At 38.7% G+C, this 22,569-nt stretch overlaps 1 protein-coding gene across 1 annotated transcript; it reads left to right on the forward strand.

Moving 5' to 3' along the window:
• The first annotated feature begins 487 nt into the window (after window positions 1-487).
• POMP (proteasome maturation protein) lies at window positions 488-13,039 on the forward strand. Its single transcript, XM_014843831.3, has 6 exons — window positions 488-691; window positions 3,216-3,313; window positions 5,029-5,089; window positions 8,860-8,961; window positions 9,708-9,801; window positions 12,867-13,039. Exons 1-6 carry the CDS (start codon window positions 689-691, stop codon window positions 12,932-12,934), a joined length of 426 nt encoding a protein of 141 aa, XP_014699317.2. The 5' UTR covers window positions 488-688; the 3' UTR covers window positions 12,935-13,039.
• Window positions 13,040-22,569: the final 9,530 nt, after the last annotated feature.

Consider the following 22,569-nt stretch of genomic DNA (forward strand, 5'->3'; position numbering starts at 1 on the left):
AGAAGTGTGTCGATATGTAGTAAGGGCCCACTGTATCTCAGTAATTATCGTATTTACTTAATCAGTTGTCCCACACCCCCTTCCCCTGCTCCTCCAGCCCAGGAACCACCCAAGCCTCATTCATGTCTGTATTCTCAGCCTCAGCACAGGGTCCCGAAGATAGCAGGCCTTCCACATATGATTTAAAAGATAAGCTAGCAAAAGCCTTGTGTCCCACGTTTGCCTTACTAGCTGAATGACCGCAGGCAACCACTCACCCACCTAAGCCTCGTTTCCCATTATGAAAACTGTAGCATCCACCTCAAAGAGGTCTTGTGCTAAATAAGGCGATGCATCTACCAAAGCACGTTGCACATCTTCAAATGTCGCACAAACGGCAGATGTTTATTACTAAGAAAGCGGAGGTCCGCGTCTTCCCCTCTCCTCCGGCACATCTCGTCCCCACCGCTCCCTCCCGCCTCCCAGCCCACACCCTGACTGCGCCCTTGGCCCCCGCTCCCTCGGGACCGCAGGCGTGGGAGCCCCGGCCCCGCGCAGCTCCCTCACGGCGCCCCGCGCCCTCCTTCCTTCCTCGCCCGGACGGACGCACTTCCGGCGGATGTAGGGGGGGCAGCCCCGGAAACGGAAGCGAGCGGCGGGGCCGGCTGACGGTAACGGGCTGAGAGCGTGTTGGCAGAGCGGGTTGAAGATGGTGAGTGAGACCCCAGGCGACCCGAGTTCCCGGCTGGCTTGGGACCGTGGCGCTGCAGGAACAGGCCGCCGCCTCCCAGCCCGTCCCCTGGCGGAGGCAGCGGCGGGGCGTGAGGCCGGCCGCGGGCGCCATGATCTGTCGAGTCACGGGGCTGGGGGGTTCGTGGCTGTCGCCCGGGCCCGGCGCTTCGTCGGCATTCTCTTCCACCTCCTCCTCCTCTCTAGGTCTGCGCCGTCCCGTCCCCAAGTCCCCCGTCGGCCTCGGCGCCTTCCCCGGAGTTGGCGCGGAGCTGCCAAGGACAAAACCGAAAGTGCGGCGTCCTGTGGCCTGGCGCCTCGCCTGCCCTTCCCTGTGGGGAGACTCGGGGAGAGTCCTCAAAACCCTCGCCCGCCCCGGCCCTCGGAACCGCCCTGACCGCCGGCTCGTAACTGTGGGTCGCAGATCAGCGCTACTCTGCGGACATTTTCGGGAGTTTGTAGCGTGTCAGACGTTGGAGGGGAAAAAATCAGACAGTTGCTGCTCCCCGTTTGTCAGTATTGTTATTGCATCTCCTCCTCCGTCCTCCCTCTCTCTCTTTCCCTTTTTATCTTAAAAGTGATATTTGGGAAAGACTCCTGTGTCGCCGTTGCCGCTGACTCTGATACCAGTACTGCTGCTAGGCCTTCCAAATCTAGAAAACTTCTGTTGGTAAATACTGCTGATCATTTAGAGAGGTTTTGTAAACACGCTCAAGTGTAACTAGTGATCGTTAACTTTTCATAGGTTTGTTTTCCTCTTCTGGTTTATTGGAAACATCAGGTACTAATCCTGATATTTTACAGAAGGAAATTGGGAAAATGATAACAGTAGAACCCAGAGATCAGAATTCCCCTTTTCTTTGTGCCTAGAAGAAACTTTTCTTTTGTCACTCTACAGTAAAGTGACTTGGGCAGAGGAGAATGTTCACGCAGGAAAATAACAGGAGATACATTTGGAAAGGTACAGTCATACAACTCTAGTCCTGGAAAGAGTTCAGGTACGTGGTACAGATGAGCCAACAGGGTCAGAGAGGTGGTCTGCCTTTTCCGAGTCACCTGGTGGGTTAGTGACGGTCCACGCTAGATTCCAGATTCTTTTCCTGCTTCACTATGACTTCTGCGCAGGAGAATTGAAACCTGTTGTGCAGGTTCTTGAGTTCTAGGCTAAGGACCTTCGACTTTGTTCTTCAAGACAAGACATTGATGACTCAGTGAAAGATTTCTTAGCAGCTTTGGAAGGGGAGGTTGTGTGTTTTAGGGAAACCTTGATATGCAGAATTGGAAAATGGAAGAGTGTAGAGGCAGCAAGACCCGGTAGGGTGTTGCTGAAGTTATCCAGGTGTGAGAGCCTGGACTAGAGGGGTGGATTGAAGAAACCCTGGACAGAATAAAGTACCTGACCAAATAAAATATAAAATGAATTAAGAAGTCAGAAAAAAGTTGGTTTGCCAGAGTAGTTTCTCCTAGAATAGTATAAAACTGAATACCAAACTACCTGTACCTGTTTTCCATTTTTCTGCGGGATTGCAGCGATATTGTACTTGAACAGTGAGTGATTTAAAGTGATTATCTTGTGTTTTACCTGTTGTAACATTTATTGCATTTTGTTTGTTTAATCTGTCTTCATTAGACTAAGCCCTGGAAGGTAGATGTGTATCTTCAGCATCTAGCAAATAATTGATGCTTAATATATTGATGGCACATAATTGATGCTTAATAAATATTTGGTGATTAGTTGTTTTATAGTATAAGTATGTTGGGTCATAATACATGAGTATCAAATGCACTGTGAGTCTGTTTTTGATTTTACATTTTTCTGTCTAGATACATTTATTTTTCGTACGTAGTACTGTTCTCTAATAGACACCAAACACTTTGTGAGACTCCCTTTTTTTCTTAGCTTCTGTGACCACTCTTCTAGCAATTCTGTCTATTCTTAATCTTTCTTTGTCCTTAAGGAATGGTATTCCCCAGGATTCTGTCCTCAACTTCTTTCATTCTGTTGCTAATCATTCCAGGCTAAGTGAGGGATCTTTCCCATGAAAGTCAATCTCATCATGCCATAACCCTGCAGAGGCTCTCTGTCAATTTCAGAGTAAAACCCAAATTTCTTTGCATGTTTAAGGCTTTTCGTTTTGCCAGCCTTTACTTCTGCCTCACTCATACATGTATTTATTTAGCTCATCATCACGCATTGCTTGTAGTTTGTTCATTTATATTTTTCTACCCTTAGCCATGTTTTTTTTTCCTGGAATGCCTTTCAATCTGACAGCATTCAGAGATCAACTCAAGAATCCTTCCTATCCTCAAATTTCTGTTATTCACTATATCATGTATGTCTCTCTACCGTAATGCTTAAGGCTCATCATGATGGTCTAGATTGTGGGCTCTTTGAGGATGGGGACCTTACCTTTTCTCTGTAGTGCTTAAACGGTGTTTTTTACATAGGTGTTCAGTGTGAGTTTTAATAATTTTTTTGTTTAATAGTGTTTTTATTTGTGTTCTAGAATGCCAGAGGACTTGGCTCTCAGCTAAAGGACAGTATTCCAGTGACTGAACTTTCAGCAAGTGGACCTTTTGAAAGTCATGATCTTCTTCGAAAAGGGTATGGGAGAGTTGTGACTTTGTTATAATAAAATGTTCCTGTGAGTTATTTTTCCCATTGGTCTTTAAATATTCTGATAGGTCATAAATGTGTATGTGATTTGGAAGACAGCAAGTAGTAGCCCTTAGAGTGGGGGAGGAGGGGTGCAGAGGGTTTGATGTTTTCTACCGTGTAAGAACTGTCTGTCATATCAGAGTAGCAGGTTCCCAGAATCGGGCATCCTTCTAGGAGATGTTACCCAGTAGCATGATTTGATAGGACTCTCCTTTTTGCTACTATAACTTGGAGAGACATTTGTCTCCTTATCTTATTAACTATTGGAGTAAGTCACTTTTTTCAGGAAGACACTAGAATTTAGCAGTTAAGAGCTTGGACCCTGGACTCAGGCTGCCTGGGTTTTGAGCCTGGCTTTGCTATTCACTAGATGTATGCCTTTGGGCAAATTACTTAATTGCTCTAAGTCTCAGTGTCCTCAATCTATTAGTAGTTTATATCTTATTTTGAGGAATAAATGAGTTAAGACATGAAAAAAGCTTAGAACGGTACCTGACATGAGTAAGCACTTTGTGTTTGCTGCTATTATTTTTCTTTTCTAGCTTGAGCACACAATTATATCCCTTCCCTCGATTTCCTTTATGTTTTCTATATGTTTAGGTCTCAGGGTCTGGTACCGTGTCTTGGCACGTTGCTTTTCTGCTTAATCAAATAGGGGTAATGCCTTTCCCCCATGAACATGCTGTTTTTTGAATTTTTAAATTTTATATCTAATTTTAAGGTGTTTAGTCTACCTATAATAGAGTGTCACTCTATACTGGTGTCTGGAGACAGACATAATGCCTTATTATAGTCTTTCCGTTTTGTAGTGCAAGATGCAATATATAGCCTTTGGAATTGGGGATATAATTTAATTTTTAGTATAGTCCAATTAGTAAGCCACTATCCAAGTCCTGATGATTTCCTTATTTACTTTTTTACATGAGATGCTCCTTTTTCCTTCCAGTTAGACTGTAAGATTGTCATGAGTAGAACCATTTTCAAATTTCACTTCTAAGATAATAATGTTCTATACAAAGACAATTTTCAATAAACTATTGTTGCAGAATTTCTAAGGTTTCTTGCAGCTTTCAAATCCTGGTTTGGACAGTAAGATGGTCACTTTTGTATATCTAGAGTGATAGAGACCAAAGGCCTGCTTTTAGCTGTATATCACCTAACATAGACTTTGTACATAGGAGGTATTCAGTAAATGTCAAAAGTTGTTCCGCATGTATTTATTAAACATATATTAAATACTGCATATGCCTTAGCCCTGAACAGAAGAGGCTTAGTTTATATAATATTAGAAGCATGTCATCAGAGTGACAATAATAAACATTATTAAATTTTTTGTAGATAGCGGGCATCATTTAGCTACAGTTTTTGGAGGGTTCCCTGTAGTGAATTGAAGTCTTGACCACCAGTATCTATAATAGATGCATTTTAAACAATTATCATACAGTAAATTTGACTTGTTTCTTATTTTTGTGTATAGTTATATGAATTTTAATACATAGATCAATTCCTGTAAACATCACCACAGTCAGGATACAGAACAGTTTCATTGTCCAAAAAAACTCCCTCGTGCCATTCCTTTATAGTTATATGCTTGATAGTTGTGATTCTGAGCTTTGGGTATGGAGTGATACGTAATCTCCCTTTTAAATGTTTACTTTCAGTTTTTCTTGTGTGAAAAATGAACTTTTGCCGAGTCATCCTCTTGAATTATCAGAAAAAAATGTAAGTATATTACTTGTGTCTTTATTTTTATCCTCTCGTCAAAAAATACTTTTAGTAACACTGTTGTGGTTCCATTTATTAAGATAATTCTGGTGTTGAGCATTTGATGACGAATGGGAGGACTTATTTTCAGTAGCCTTTAGAGTAGGCTTTGAATTATCATTATACTGTGTAACTAAAGCTCTCTTTCTACGCATTCGTCTTGTCTTTTTTTATGGACATTTCTAAAGGTCGATCTGGGGCTGGCCCACTTGCACAGCGCTTAAGCTCGCATGTTCTGCTTCTTGGCGGCCTGGGGTTCGCCGGTTCGGATCCCGGGTATGGACATGGCACCACTTGGCAAAAGCCATGCTGTGGTAGGCGTCCCACGTATAAAGTAGAGGAAGATGGGCATGGGTGTTAGCTCAGGGCCAGTCTTTCTCAGCAGAAAGAGGAGGATTGGCAGTAGTGAGCTCAGGGCTAATCTTCCTCAAAAAAATAAATAAAAAATAAAGGTCAATCCACTTCTCCATTCCTCTCATAATATTTTCTCATTTGATGACCCTGTTTTCTTTTATATTTTTCCCCTGCCATTTTTGCTGTTGACCTCTTTCTCAAGCCCTGCATCCTTAAGTTACTGAGGGATGTATCCACTTGCTAGGCACAGTAGGTACCCAGATGAAGAGGATGTAATCTCCATCCTTAAAGGGTTGAAAATTTAATGGGAGGACAAGCAGTGGATAGGGACCTCATCAAGTATTCTAGAGGACCAAGGATGGAGCAGCCACCTTTGTTAGGGCTTGTGGAAGGCTCCATAGAGGAGGGGATATTTGAACAGTTTTAGACCAGTATTTACCAGGAAAATTGGTGGGCACAGGTCACTCCTGAAGAGAGTGTAGTCTGTACAAATGTGTTAAAGACGACTTAAAGGATTTTTAAATCTGTGTTCAGACCAAGAAGAAAGAGGTATCTTACTACTTGGGGAAAATGGTGCACTGGTACCCAGTTAACAGAAATCTGACCTATTCCATTTTTTTTTTGCTTCCTTCCTCTTTTAGTAGAGGGAAAGATTTTTCTATAAGAAAGAGTAGAACATGTAATGTAGTGATGAAATTCAAGTTCAAATTGGATGAGAAAATAAAGGGACTCCTAGCTGCTTTAAGTGCATTCTGGTTTCATGCTCAGAAGTTGACTTAGGAAGGTTAAATGTTTTTCAACCATAGAGGCTAATCATAGAAAGCATATAAATCAGGTTTGTGAAAGAAAAAGCTGATTAGGATAGCTCATTTTGATGAATAAGTGAACTGTATCACAGATGACACAATAGACCAAAAGAATAGGCCAGAACTTCAAGAAAAACACTTATGGAGGTGAATGTGAAATTCTTCATTTGAGTTAAAAAAATGAATGTACACATTTAGGTGTGGCAAACCTGACTTGTTACATAAAACTTGACAATTTTAATTTTATGTTCAGTATAAACTAGCAGATTACAAACAGTTAATACAATCTTGGATTTTAGTAATAAATAGATGGGGCTCAAATCAAAGGAGATTGTAGGCTCACTTTCCTCTGTATTAGTCTGACCATTAGATTTGGAATGTTGGTTCAGTTCTGAGCAATACATTTTAAGAGAAGCTTTGACATTTCTGAGTGAGACTGACCAAAATGATGAAGAGTCTAAAAATTTCTTAGATCTTTTAAGACTCAGCTTAGTTCTGCTATCTCTGTGTAGTATTCTTTAGTCACTTTACCAGCTAATGGCAGTCCCTTGAAGTTCTGTGATACTTATTATGTGTCTTTTAACATGGGTTGTGTGGTTGAACTATATAGGTTTAAATTCTTGGCGCCACACTTGTTAGCCAGGTAAACTTGGGCAGCTTGCTTAATCTCTCTTTAAGTCTTAGTTTCCTCATCTATAAAATGGAGTTAGTGATAGCCCATCCCTTGGTATGTGCTGGCTTATAGTAGCTCTCCATGTTTGAGAGTTGCAGTGGTGATAGTGATGGAGGATGACCATCATCATCTATAGCAGGGGTTCTCTACTAGGGGAGATTTTGCCCTCTAAGGTCATTTGGCAAGGTCTGATAGTCACAAGTGGTGTTGAGGGGAAGGATCTTTGGTACTGGCATCTGTTGGGTAGAGGCCAGGGATGTTGCGAAACATCCTACATTGCACAGGACTGTCCCCACCCCCTACAACAAAGAATCATCTGGCCCAAGATGTCAGTAGTGGCAGGGGTTGAGAAGCCCTGATCTAGAGGTAGTGTCTTCCCCATTAGATTAGATAACCTCCTCCCTATAGACTGTTTCTTCTGTTTTGTTTTAGATCACTGCAGAGCCTAATTCTAATTTTGCAAATGGTTGCTAGTACTTAAGTGTATGTTAATTGATAATTGCGGTGTGCCATCACATTGCAAGTTGAGTATATTCATCAAAGTTTATAAAATTGAATTGTTTTACATAAAATTGTACTTATTATGAGATAACTCAGTATTTAAGGGAGACTCTGCAATTAGACCTTCAGATCATATACTCATGATAAAATATTGCCTATTTTCCCTGAGAACCATCAGTCAAAATTCTGCTCTCAGGCTAAAGAAATTAAAAACCATATTGCTAGATTTGTGCCTTCAGAATTAATATTTATGACCTCCAGGTTGTGTTCCAGGTGGGCACTAATCTCGCAGTAGATTTTTTGTCAAAACGATTTTTTTTTGACTGAGGAAGATTAGCCCTGAGCTAACATCTGTTGCCAGTCTTCCTCTTTGCTTGAGGAAGATTGTCCCTGAGCTAACATCTGTGCCATTCTTTCTCGATTTTGTATGTGGGTCACGGCCACAGCATGGCTGTCAAGTAGTGTAGGCCCAGGATCTGAACTTGTGAACCCAGACTGCTGGAGCAGAGCACACCAAACTTAATCACTAGGCCATAGGCGTGGCCCCATGATTTTTTATTTTTTAAGACTGTTAGAAAAGAATCTTATCCAGAGAGTATAGTGTAATAAAAAATGATCACAGAGGTCCCTTTCTCTCATAATTATTTTAGCTCAGACAGATCTTTATGGCAGTCTGTTTGCATGTCATGACTGCTATCCTTGAGAGCCATTTTGGGAAAGTGTATGTTTGAGAATCCATGAGTCAAGTTGATTCATTTTGCCTGAAACATGTTAAATTGTGATAAAAGTTTTTAGAAGCAATATCAGTGCTTAGCAAAAGTATAATTCCAGAAAAAAAATTGCTTGGTAGTACTCAATACAATCTGGACAGACGTTAGAATCTTGCAGGTTCTTTTTCCCCGGAATCAATTACCCAAAAAAGTGGAGTTTAAACATTGTAGTTTAATTAACAGGATGATATAGTGGATCTGATTATTTCTTTTATGAAATCCTTTGAAATATGTACTTTTGTACTTAGAATAGAAATTCACTATTAATTTTTGTTACTATACGTTAACCGTTTCTGGATCTCAAATTATTTACACCTTTTTGCTACCAGATTTGCAGTAATTCTAATCAAAGTGCTAAAATGTGATTGTGCTTAATTTATTAGTTTTGTAAATCCAAATTTTAGATGGTAATTTTATACTGGTGAAGTACACCTGCATGCTGGATAAAATAGAGACATATATATTCTAAAATTTGTTGAAGAAATGAGTAAAAGTACTTTGTTTTTATTTTAGGTATGGATATTAAAATCCTTCATCTAAGTATTGTGTTACTTATGTATCGGTGGTGTTTTGAAAGCAAAATGTTGAGTGTAACATTTAAAATGACATTGTTGTCTTTTGTAGTTCCAGCTCAACCAAGATAAAATGAATTTTTCCACGCTGAGAAACATCCAGGGTCTATTTGCTCCACTAAAATTGCAAATGGAATTCAAGGCCGTACAGCAGGTGAGTTTTTAGATGTCAGTTGTGTATGGTTCCCACACATGTCGATATCTGTTGGAAGGACTCTTCTCTTTTAATAATAGCTATACAAACCCACCTTCTCATGTCCCCTACAACCAGTATTCTACTTTCCCCATTTTTAGGATATGACCTCAATTCCTGCTTCATAGAGGAAAACAAGAAGCCATTAAACTCCTTGAAATTATAGGCTCAGTATCTGAAAACTTAGCCATCTCCTTTCATGTTCTTCTTTGGGGAGGTTACATTGAATTTGAGATGCCTCTGGGAATATCTGCGTGAAGGGATCTAGTGAGCAGTTTGTATATAGCTGAGTATACCTGTTGTTCAGGAGTGAGAGCTTCACAGATGTCCTTCCACGTGTGTAAGAACTGTCCCCCCACTTGCACTCTGGATTCCATCACATCACGAGTATATGCTGTGGTTTTCCTGGACTGAAACAAAGCCCCAAATGTGTGCAAACCTGATGGGATTGTTAAGTGTTGATAAAAGCTACAATTTCAGTGTCTTTGCATATTTTGAGTAAAGTTTTGAGGAATTTTTTGAAAGTTGGTTTGGGTTAAAATATGAACTAGTGTCCCATCCCTGACCCACCCCACCCCCAAGTTAAATTGATATTTTACTTGATTTTGTGAATTTTACAAATGAAGAATGAAGAACATGAAATTAGATTATATAGTTTATTTCCCCTGTGGTTTTTTTAGTCTTACCCTTTTATACTTTTCCCAAAGGTTCAGCGTCTACCGTTTCTTCCAAGCTCAAATCTTTCACTGGATATTTTGAGGGGTAATGATGAGACTGTTGGATTTGAAGATATTCTTAATGGTAAGTGTTGCTCAGCACCTTTTTATGGAGCCCCAGGAAGACACAAGGCAACAGCAGCAAACCAAACCAGCAGCATTTCTGCTCCTCATGGAGCTTAGAGCTGGTTGGATTCACTGTTTATTCACTGTAATAAGATAAACTTTAATCTTAATAACTTTTCTTTAACTGGTTTTAAAAGTGAAAATCATTTATGGAGTTCTGAGGTTGTAGTCATTTCAGTCAACTAGTGGTAGTCGTTCATTTTATGTCCTGAGGATAACGTGTAATGTGTGACTCTAATACAACATTTTTAGGGTAGCTTAAACAATGATCATTGTTTCAGTATTCAGAATGTTTGTGGGATGTGACTAGTTTTTAAAATTACTAGAAAAAGTATAATAAAAGTTTTCTTTAAAAAATAGTCCTCAAAGGGCCAGCCCAGTGGCGTAGTGGTTAAGTTCACATGCTCTGCTTCGGGAGCTCGGGATTCACAGGTTTGGATCTTGGGCACAGACCTAGCTCCGCTGGTCAAGCCATGCTGTGGTGGCATCCCACATAAAATAGAGGAAGATTGGCACAGATGTTAGCTCAGTGACAATCTTCCTCAAGCAAAAAAAAAAGAGGAAGATTGCCAACAGATGCTAGCTGAGGGCCAATCTTCCTCACCAAAAAAAAAGTGCCCCCAACCCCCACAAATAATTTTTGTGCTTCTATAGATGGTGAGTAGGAAAGAAGACTCTCATTTTTAACAAAATTCCCTGAATAATTGTATTATGTATAAGGTAAATGACTTTTAAGTAAGAACAATACATTCAGGATCCTGTATTTTTTTCTAATTCTGAGGAAGATAAACAAATATAAGTCTGTCCAGCATTGCTTCTGCTCATTATGCCCCAGCAGTTCAGGAGAAACAGAAAAACCCAACAGGATTAAATTCTCTTAGTTTTGCTTGGCTGCTGATGTCCGGTAAGGAAATGCTGTGGACACAACAGAAGTCTAGTGAGCCTCCTGCGAATCTTCCCTGAGGGAACTGTCTGAATGCAGGAAAACCTGGAATTCCTTTGCTTTTCCGTTGAACTTCGACCTCATTTAAAATTAGTAAGGTGATAGTTAGGTCTGTATATGCTTATCTTTTAATTAGTTATAAAGATGCACTCATTAAAAATCAACTTCTGTAATTCTCTGTAAAGAAAGGGAGAGGGACCTACTGAGCGTTTCTGTAGTCAGTCAGTCAAATATTTGTTAGATATCAGGCACTGGGCTAGGCTCTGAATATACAGGGTGAAACGACGTCTGTGCTTTCTAATGGGAGACCTAAACATTGAACAGATGAAACACCAAACATGTGATTGCAAATTGTGAAAACTTCCAGAAATAAAAAGGCTAGGGATGTAGTTTCTTGTTGAGTGGGAGGGTCAGCTACCTCTGGGAATAGGACACATAAGTTGATTCCTGAAAGATAGGTGAATTAGTTGAGCTAAAAGTAGAATATTTCAGGCACATGCACTATATTTAGGGTTATATTTACTGAAGAGTGCAGTAGTAAAGTCAGAACTAGAGTTTTTCTTAGTGCTGAGAAGGGCCTTCCCTTTAAGAGGGGTAAACAGACTGAGCGAGAGGCTCAGTTCTCCCTCAGCGAGCTACTGGCAGAGCAGGCCGGTGCCCTCCTTACGATATGCTATCTGTTGGTGCAAGTGATTTATTTCATAAGCAAATACTTCATTAAAGTGAAAAGCTTAAAAAAGCAGAGTTTAAAAGAAAGTTGTCATTATATAAATGAGTATATTCTTTGTTTAAAAATTTCAAACATTACTGCTGAAACTAAGTTCCTCCATGATTACCCCCAAACCCATTTCTGACCCTCCTTCCCTGGTGACCTGCTGTTTTTAATTAGTGTATGTCCTTCCAGACTTTTTTCTCTCCCTTCATACAAACATATATATGATCAGAAGATATTTGGCATTGTTCAGTGTTTGTTTTTTAAAGACAGCTGGTACCATGCTGTGTGCATCTTATGGTATGTGTGATACATCAATGTATTTATTGATGTGGATGCTTGCTTTTTTCTCTCTTGCTCACGAACATGAAACAGTGCTGCAGCAAACATCTTTGCCTAATCTTTGTGCTCATATGCAGACATTTTTTTTTTTTAGGTTTAGGTTTTGAATGCCTGTTGTATAATAGCAGTTTACTCTGTTATTAATAATTGTAGCAGTATCAGTTGTTGCTAAGGCTATCTTGTTGTGTCCAGAGTATAGATTGCTAAACTGATGTTCAGCAATAATCTCTAGTTTCTTAGGAGATCCAGTGAGAAAACCTCCACTTTGATAATGATTATTTTAATGTGAAGGGTATTTATTTTTACAGACTGATTTACAGTTTAGTTCATTGGGTCTTTATTTCTGTTTCTAGTTCTGTGTTGAGGAGTAGAGGGCAAAAAAGAAAAAAAGGCTTTATTGTCTTTAGAATTCTTACTGTATTCATTTTAAAAGCTCTTGTAGGCGTATTGTTACAATTAAAATAAGACTGTAGTCTGAGTCATCTATAAAAACGAGAGTGAAGATTAAGGTTTTCTTGCTCTAGAATTCTCATTTATGTTTGTGTACATGTGTATGCAACAGAGCGCAAAATAGAGATAAAACGTTTTTTGCAAATTGGATTAAGAGTTTGCTTAATCTCTTAATTAGAGAATATTTCTAGAGTTATCTGAGAAGCCACTGGAAAACTTAAGAACTTTGAGACAGGAGGACTTTGTCAATCTATGTTTTCTTTTTAAATTGAGCATATTGAGGTATGATTGGCATACAGTAGAATGCATCCATCTTGAGTGTATAGTTCTGTAAATTTTAGCAGATGTGTACAGCTGTGTCACTGTCCCCCCAGTCAAGATAGAGTGTTTTCATTAACCCAGAAAGTTTCCTTGGTCCCCTTGCAGTCAGTCTCTTCACCCGTGGCCCCAGGCAACCACTGGTCTGTTTTCTCTCACTTAAGATTAGTTTGCGTGTTCTAGATGTTCAGGTGAGTAGAAGCACTGAATTTATCTTTTTTTGAGAATCTTTAATACGTTTGTTTTTGTTTGTTTTCAGACCCGGCACAGAGTGAACTAATGGGAGAACCACACTTGATGGTGGAATATAAACTCGGTTTACTGTAACGCAGCGTGTGCCGTTCGTGAAAAGAGTGGGGCTGTATCTTGTTTATAGTTGTCTTTTTACTGTAATTTGATGTACACAACATTAAACGTACTGACACATGAGAAGTTTTGCCTAAATAATATCCGTGATCAGTTGAAATTATTTGGGTCTTTGGTTTATGGCCATGCAACAGTTGAAAACACTAAAGAGAGATGATTTAAAAACTCCTAATTTATGTTAAAACAGTAGCCCCCTATGTCTTTAAAAAATTGTTGCTAATGAATATTATAAAACTCTCTACAGGTTCCAGATCAACCTATTTTCTAGGTATTTCATAAATACAATTTCAAATAACCATTAGCAGAATTTGAGTCTGCACCCTTTATAGTAGCTTCTTTTAGAATAAACATCTGTAATTGGTTGAAGTCGAAACATTTCAATTTAAGTACAAAGTAAGATTTATAGTTTACCATGTTTCAGTATAGTTTATTAATACCTGTAAAAATAATATTTGCCTTATTGATGCTACTTTAGAATTATAGCTATTCCTTGGTTCTTTCAGGTTAAAAGTGTAAGTTCAGATGTTTTGATTTTGGTCTTGTATTTAAATTTAAAAATTAAAGCTACTAGCAGAAGTAGATTAATCCATTGTACTGCATACATTCAATATGTATTTAATATGTTATTAAGTAACACTGTTAAAGAAAAGTAAAACTCATTGTTCCTTGTTCTTTATATATCACAAGATACTTAAATTTAAAAAATAATTAGAACAGTCATATACACACACTGCATCCATGAAAAAATTCCATAATTTATTTAAATCTTCACTATGGTGGTTCTTTCTTATAAAGGCATTCTTTATGAACCTGGTATACAAAAATTAAAGATTTTTAGATTTAATTAGTGAATGGGTCATCTTTTGCTAATTAAAAAATATGTTTTGATTATCAGTTTTTCAGGAACATCTTTATTAGATAAGTCACTGGTTTGCAACTGAGGGCAATATTGCATCTCTCTTCCAGGGGTGGGGGACATTTGACAATGTCTAGAGACATTTTTGGTTGTCACAGCTTGCCCGGGGGCTGCTACTGTCTTGTAGGTAGAGGCCATGGATGTTGCTAAACATCCTACAATATACAGAACATGAACTTATGGTCATGTAATGAATTGAAGGTCTTAAAGGAAGATGATTTTAAAACTCCTAATTTATATTGAAACAATAGCCCTCAACATCTTAAAAAAAAGTTACTATTGCATATTTTAAAACTGTCTACATTCAGAGTTTGCTCCCTGCAACCAAGAAATCATTTGGTTTAAAACATCAGCAGTGTCAAGGTTGACAAACCTTGAGATAAACCAAATGACGTATATTTAAAAAATTGCTCCTGACTTTTGAGATTAAGTTTAAAACCATCTTTGCTAACACAATATTTGCCAACACATTTTACACTTAAATTATGAGAAAACATAGAAATAATGAAGGTTCACTAATTGTTTCCAGATACATTCTCTTTCATCTAATTAAGAAAGTTGGAGATTTCTTCTGTACCTTAGTTCTAGGAATGGTAGATACCCTTCCTGACCAGTAGAGGGTCCTGTGAAATTAATGAGCATAGTTTAAATGGAAAACCTGATACTGTAAATGCAGAAATTGGTAATCACATGATTAGCACTTTCTGAAGGTCTTTTGCTTCCTCTCTCCTTTTTCTCATTTATCTTCTTTCTGTTTATACCAGTGATCCTCATCCCTGGATGCAGGTGAGAGTCACCTGGGAATCTTGGGAGGAAATTTTGGTGTTACGGTTTGAATCTCAGAAATTCCAGTAGGACCAGTTTGGGCTGCATGCGAGGAAGTGTACCTTTGAAAAGCTCTGCAGGGTTCAGAACCTTTGATTTATATGCTTGCCATCCTCTTCTTGCTTGCCTTTGCCTTTATATTGACGACATTCATTAGCACTGGTTAATTCTTCTGGTGTATCTCAGTGCGGAGAAGTTTCCTAATGTTTCTTTCTCCCTGCAATCTACAGTGTCTGCTTGGAGTTGAGGAATTATTCAGGTTCCTTCACAAGAGTTAGTTGCACGTCCCTCTGAGTTACTTGCCTGCGTGCCAAACTCTTCACTTAGGCATTTTTCTTTCAGATTATATCATTTTGTTGAAGATTTAGTTTAGTATTTTCCTTGTCTCTGTTTTGCTTGTGAAATACTAATCTTTGGGTTCAAGAGGTACTTCACAGGTTGTTACCTGATTAAAATTCTTTTTATTAATCCTAAAATGATAAAATTCACAATAAAAGATAGAAACATAATGAGAGTACAACCTAATTCTATATTAAGCCTTTTAATGTATAAGAGAAGAAAGGAGATTTGTGGGTTTATTGTCTGGAAGTGTTGGGGGTTTGGCAAAAAATTGAGCTCTATTTGGCACACCACGGCCTGGCTCTTCCACCAAACACACCCCTTCACTCTCACCCTTTGTACAAAGTAGAAGTGACAGGCTTATCATTTTTCATTTATTCTGCCCTTATTCGCAGTGTCTGTCATCCCTCTTTGAGGAGCACGCATAAGGATAGCCCAGTGCTGTCCTACATTTTGTTACTCCTTTGAATGCAGACATTTCAAGAATGTAAAAGATGATCTGAACAAGTGGATTACTTTTGAAAAACAGACTATGTACTTTATAATCTTCCACTGGAATTTATAAGTGGATAAATTTTTTTTCAAACACATGAAATTTAACCACATATTAACCAAATTTTGACTTGCTCTTTCAATAAAGCAAAATCGAAATTGCCATGATGCTTTCATTGGACTTACTTAGCTCATCATTTCAAAATTGAAATTCAGGTCCCTTGCACAATAAATGCTTAATTAAGAACCTGTACTGGGGCCGGCCCCATGGCCGAGTGGTTGAGTTTGCGTGCTCTGCTTTGGTGGCCCAGGGTTTCGCCGGTTTGAATCCTGGGCATGACATGGCACTGCTCTTCAAGCCACGCTGAGGCAGCGTGCCACATACCACAACCAGAAGGACCCACAACTAAAAATACGCAACTATGCTTTGGGAGAAAAAGGAAAAAAAAACCTAGACTTTTGTTTTTATTACAGATCCTTAAATACTATTGAAGAATGAGAACATGCTGTTAGTTTTTTGCATAGCGTTTCAGCGGGATTTTTTTTTTTTAATTCAGATTGAAAAAGTGTAAGGGACTTTAAAATGCTTTTTCTTTTAATAAAAAATGAAATTCTGAAAATTTAGAGATTGCTTCCAGATCTCGAATTTATTTCTAGAGCCAGTAGACGTGCTTTGTCAGTTGTACGTTGTCTTTTTGGTTTTCAGTTTCGTGGCCTGGTGGAGACAGGAAAAGCCTTATTGTTCATCTCTGACAAAATGAGGTCAGATAGAGGCTATGGCTTTGGGTCAGTGAGGGACCAGGTGGAATTCTGCTTTAACTTTGTTAGGCTTATTTACTTTTGGAGAAATGAATTGATTTTCACTCAAGACTTAGACGAGCCTTATATTTGCTTGTTTTTCGTATTATATAGAAATCTTGCAAAACATAAACCAAAGTATATTTTCACCAACTTTTTATTTTGAAAATTTTCAAATTTAGAAAAAAACTGGAAGACTAATACAAATAACACTCAATATAACCTTCCTGTAGATTCACTGATTGTCAACAGATTGTCTTATTTCCTCCTGAGTAGATTCAGGATAAACATTTTTGGCAAGAAGTCTATGAAAGTGGTGATACATACTTCTTATGGCATCACAATGGGAGGCACACTATGTTAGATTGTCCCATTTACTGTTTTGTTTTTTTCTTTTTGGAAGATTAGCCCTGAGCTAACATCTGCTGCCAATCCTCCTCCTTTGGCTGAGGAAAACTGACCATGAGCTAATATCTGTGCCCATCTTCCTCCAGTTTGTATGTGGGACACCTGCCACAGCATGGCTTGCCAAGCGGTGCCATGTCCGCACCCAGGATCCAAACTAGTGAACTGTGGGCCGCTGAAGTGGAACGTACGAACTTAACTGCTGCGCCACCAGGCCGGCCCCCCACTTATGTTAAGTGTGATGATCCCTTAGTTAGCGGGTGGTGGCCGCCAGAGCTCTCCATGTAGAAAGTAGTTTTCCTTTTGTAATTAGTAAATAATCTGTGAAGTAATAATTTTGAGACCTGTTGTGTGTCCTGTTCCCCAAGAACCTTTCAGAGATTTTAGCATCCATAAAAAAATCTTTGTTTCGGTCATTTATCACATGGTCTTTGGGGACAGGGGAGGGCTGAAAAATCATATTTTATTCTTCTACAGTTAAATTGGCTGACAAATTTTTGTAAAGTTAGGTTTCCCCTCGTTGTCTTCCTGTCCCTAAGGTATCCTTATGGACTCATGGATTCTTACTTCATGTTTTATAATCCATTTCTATCATTACTCTTTTTGATGCCCTAAACCTAATTGTTCTAATGAATACATACACCTTCAATTTGAAAAGAAAATTACATTTGGCTTAATTTAATTTTTAGCATTACAAATTAAGGTTTTACCGAACATATTAACGTTATTTCACAGAATATTGAATATACCTTAAATACTTTAGTTACCATAGTCAGTTATCATAGAAATTATAACCAAAAAAATACTGTGTTAGCCAGGGAAAATACTGCTGACCTCAGTACTACTGATGTTTTCCCAGTCACGTGAGGAATTCACGTGATTGCGACAAGCAAGGGTAGCCAGAGCCTTGCTCCCTTCTGCCCTGGGCTTACAAGTAGGCACTATTTTATGAAAATTTAAGAGAAGACAAAAGGAACTGATAAGGCACAGGAAGGGGTGCATTGTTCTTCTTTTTAAACTTTTTATTATGGAAAATGTCAAACATCCAAAAGTAGATAGAAAAATACAGTATAATCTCATGTTGCCATCATCTAGCTTCCATAATTTACTCACAGCCAATCTTTTGTCGACATTTTTCACCTACTTTCCCCCCAGTATTATTTGGAAAGAAATTCCAGACATCATTTCTATGTAAATATTTCAGTTTATAAAGTTGACACAACCACAATACCATTATTGTTGTACCTAAATTAACAATGATTCCTTATAATTAAATGTCTAGTCAGTATTCAGATTTCTGATAGTCCTATAAGCATCATATATATATATTTTTTTCAGCTGTTTTGTTTACTCAGGATCCAAGTAACTTACACACACTGTGATTGGTTTTGTGCCAGTTGTCTCTTAATTTACAGGTTCTACCTCTCTCTCTCTTTTTTTACTATTTGTGATGAAGCCAGCTGTTTGTTCTAAAGAGTTTCCCATGGTCTACATTTTGCTCTTTGCATCTTTGTGATTAATTTAACGTGTTCTTCTCACCTCTGTATTTTTCATAAATTGCTAGTTGAGTCTGTGGGCTTGATCAGATTCCTGTTCATTGCTTTTTGGAAAGATCACTTCATAGGTGGTGTGTCCTTCCATAAAAAGATACCTAAGATACCTAATGCCTAACGGGTTTTCATTTTGTGATATTGATGGCCATTGATGCACAATGCATAGATCCGTTTATTTATTAGGGGTTGCAAAATGATTCTAAATTTCTAAAATGATTCTAAATTTGTCATTCTTTCTTCATTGTTTTAGCCAAAATACTTCCTTAAAGGGAAGCTTACTGTGACTTACCATTTGGTTACCCAGGGATGGAGTTGACAGAGGAAAGACAGGGAAGATATGCTTTCTTCACTTGTTTTTAGTCATTTTCAAAATAAATTTTTTTAATATTCTTTAACAATGATCGATTTGTTTTTATTGTTGTCAGTATCATAATGAAGGTGCATACTGTTTAATCAGTGGTTTGGTTTTGATTTGTTTGCTTGTTTCTTACAAAGATAAACAGATCATAGACCAAATTACCATTTTAGGGACTAGGCCTGGCTTAAGAGGCTTTCTCTTCCCTTAATATAAATATAAATGTATATTTATAAAATATAAATATAAAAATAAATATAAATATAAAATATAAACTGAACATGTCCGGGGTTTGGCTTTGGGCAAAAGATAGGGAAGGTCAGAAACTGGACTCCGTTCCGCTTTATTTCCCCTTCCACTTTGTAGAACGCACTTGTCTTATTTGGCTGTCTGGCCTCCACTCTCACTTCCTATTAACACTCCGAGTTCTTTAGGGGAATCACCTCTCCTCCATTGTTTGCTGTCTTGGGTGGAAATGGTGCCTGCCTCCCTCTCTGGAATTCGAAGAGGGCACACCTTTCTGCTCCTGGTGCTTCCTGGGGGCAGGCATGTGACCTAGGTCCGAACTTCTCTCCTGAGCTTGGGCTCCAGGTCAAGGACATGAGGACAGTGAGGTGACTCATTGCTGGCAGAAGCAGTGTCTTCATGTTGCGTGACCATTGCTATGTTGCCACTGCTCAATCTGCAGAGCTCCTGAGCTCCTGATTGTTTTCTTAGCCTGTTCCTAGGCTTTTTATTGAAGCCGAGAGCCTCCACTCTCATTCCAGTAAATTCCTGTGTGCTTGAGATAAGCTGAGTACACTTTGTTGCTTGCAATCAGGATCTCTGAATGATACGGTAACTGGCATCATTATAGTGTTATAGGAAACACACCCCAGAGAATATGGGAATTGGGGATTGATATTTGACTGAAAAATTTAGGAAGTGAATGTAGGTGGGAAATCTAGCTGTCTTTGGCAGGCAATTGTAAAATAGCTATCCTGTCTGGTCACGCGAAGTCACATGCCCAACTTATAGCAAGGTTCTGGGCAACCAGAATAAAAAGTCAGGATGGTGGGGTGGCTGCTTCTGACAGCATTAGAAAGTTTAAAGCAAGTAAATAACAAGTTCAAATCCCCAAACCAACCCACAGAAGCCTAAAGAATGTCATTTTTTACAGGTAAAGTACTCAGAAACAAATCTGAGTCTCCAGAATGAGTACAGCTTTTGAAGTCACTGCCCTACCAAGACCCGATGTGTGGAAACTGGGGCACTCATTAGGACCCTGAGAACTGAATTCAGTGGGAATAGGATTGAGGAAGGAAGCAGTTTCTTCTCTTAGAAGGAGGATATTCCTTTCTTCCTTAAGGCTGTTTTCACCTGAGGGGGTCAGTTTAGTAGAGAAAGGCAGTTCCAGTCTTGCCACAGCGCTCTTTATTTCCAAACCCATGGCTAATGTGAAGAGACCAGCACGCCCCCTGCAGGCCAATCCGAAGAAATCCAACATGGAGAAAGAGTGAGAACTTTGCCAATTTCTATCTACAAGAATTTCAGGAACGTGTGAAGGAATAGATTTTGAATGTGCTTTTAGAATATCAATATGATGCCATTACACAAGATAATTCTAGATTCATTTAACTCGAGAGGATGGATGTGGTTTTGATAGTTTGCAAAATTGGATTCAACACGGGCGCACAGTAAGTGGAGCTGAGATGCCAGAAGTCCTTAGTATAGTGTAGAGCAGTGGTTCTCGAAGTCTTTGCACATCAGAATCACAGGAGGGCTTTTAAAAACACAAATTCCAGGGCCCCACTCCTCTCAGAGAGTTTGTGATTCAGAAGGCTTGAGTTGAAGCCTGAGAATGTGTGTTTCTAACCAGGTTTCAGGTGATGGTGCTGCTGTAATCCAGGGACCACTCTGAGAACCGCCAGTGTGAGGGGAGGAAATCACATACTTTGAGAGACAGGAACATTGGAGTGGTTCACCTGTGTAAATCCTCTGTTCACTGGCCACCGGACTGTCTTTCCCAAGATAAGTTACGTAACTACACCTTTACCAAGGGCCTCAAACATGTATTAGTGCTGGTTTCCAAGCACCAAAATAGTCTTTTATTTAACGTTATTGAGGTATAATTTATGTAAAATCAGTGTCCCCATTTAAAGTATACAGTTGGATAAGTTTTGACAAATGTATTCAACTGTGTAACCACCACCACAATCAACATATGGAATGTTTCCATCACCCCAAAATTTCTCTCCTGTTCCTTTATATCCCTATCTCTCCTGCTTTAAGCCCCAGGCAACAACTGATCTGCTTTCTGACATTGTAGATTAGGGTTTTTTCCCAAGAATTTCATATAAAGAGACATACAATATGTAATTTTTTGTGTCTGGCTTCTTTTTCTTTCTTTTTCTTTTTTCTTTTTTGCTGAGGAAGATGTGCCCTGAGCTAACATCTATACCAATCTTCTTCTATTTTGTATGTGAGTTGCCACCATAACATGGCCACCAACAAGTGGTGTAGGTCTGTGCCCAGGAACAAGATCCAGGTCACTGAAGTGGAGTGCACCAAACATAACCACTAGGCCATGGGGCCGGCTCTTCTTTTGCTTTGTATATTGTTTAAAAACTTATCCATGTTGTTAGGTATATCAGTAATTTTGTTCTTTTTTATTGCCGATTAGTATTCCATTGTATGGATAGAGCGTATTTTGTTTACTCACTCATCTCTGGAAGGATATTTGGGTCATTTCCAGTTTTTGGCTGTCATGGATGAAGCTTCTACAGACATTGATATGAAAGTCTTTGTACAGGCATATGTTCTCATTTGTTGTGGGTAAATAACCCAGGAGTGGCATTGCTGAGTCATATGATAAGTGTACCAGCATTCCAGTTGCTTGACACCCTCACTAGTACTTGATATCATCACACTTTTTAAACTTTAGCCATTCTAGTGAGTATGAGGTGGTATCTCGTGGTTTTAATTGCATTTCTCTGACGACTAATGGTGTTGATCATTACTGTATCTTTATTTTGTGAATTGGCTTTTCAAATCTTTTGCCCTCTCTTTCACCTTTTTTTGTGTATGTGTGAGGAAGGTTGTCCCTGAGCTAACATCTGTGCCAGTCTTCCTCTGTTTTGTATGTGGGACACCACTACAGCACAGCTTGATGAGCGGTATGTAGGTCTGCGCCTGGGATCTGAACCTGTGAACCCCAGGCTGCCAAGGTGGAGAGAGCCAACTTAACCACTACTCCACTGGGCCAGCCCCTCCTCCACCTTTTTAAAACTAGTTTATTTGCCTCATTGAGTTGTGAGAGTTCTTTATATGTTCTGGATATAAAGCACTTGTCAGGTATATGTATTTGCAAATATCTTCTAGAATCTTGGCTTGCATTTTCACTTCCTTATTGATGTATTTCAAAAAGCAGAAAATTTTAATTTAGATGAAATCCAATTAATCTATCTGTATGTATGTATTTTGTGCCTTTGACATCCTAAGATATCTTTGCCTAACCCAAGATTACAAAGATTTTCTTGTATGTTTTCTTCTAGAAGTTTTACATTAACTTTTATGTCTTAATGTTGAATCTTCTAGTCTATAAACATTGTATATCTTTCCATTTATTTAGGTGTTCTTTAATTTATCTCTGCATTGTTTTGTAGTTTTCAGAGTACAGATCCTGTACATATTTTGTTAAATTTATCCCTAGGTATTTTGTGTTTTTCCATGTTGTTGTTAAGTGGTATTGTTTTTAATTTTAATCTTTTTGCTCATTTGTTGCTAGTATATAGAAATACAACTGATTCTTGTACTTTGACTTTGTATTCTATGACATTGCTAAATTCACTTATTAGTTCTAGTTGTTTTAAATGAAAGTTTAGAATTTTTTATGTCATGTCATATGTAGATAAACAGCTTTACTTTGTCCTTC

The sequence above is a fragment of the Equus asinus genome, chromosome 11, assembly GCF_041296235.1.
Source record: "Equus asinus isolate D_3611 breed Donkey chromosome 11, EquAss-T2T_v2, whole genome shotgun sequence".
Taxonomy (NCBI): Eukaryota; Metazoa; Chordata; class Mammalia; order Perissodactyla; family Equidae; genus Equus; species Equus asinus.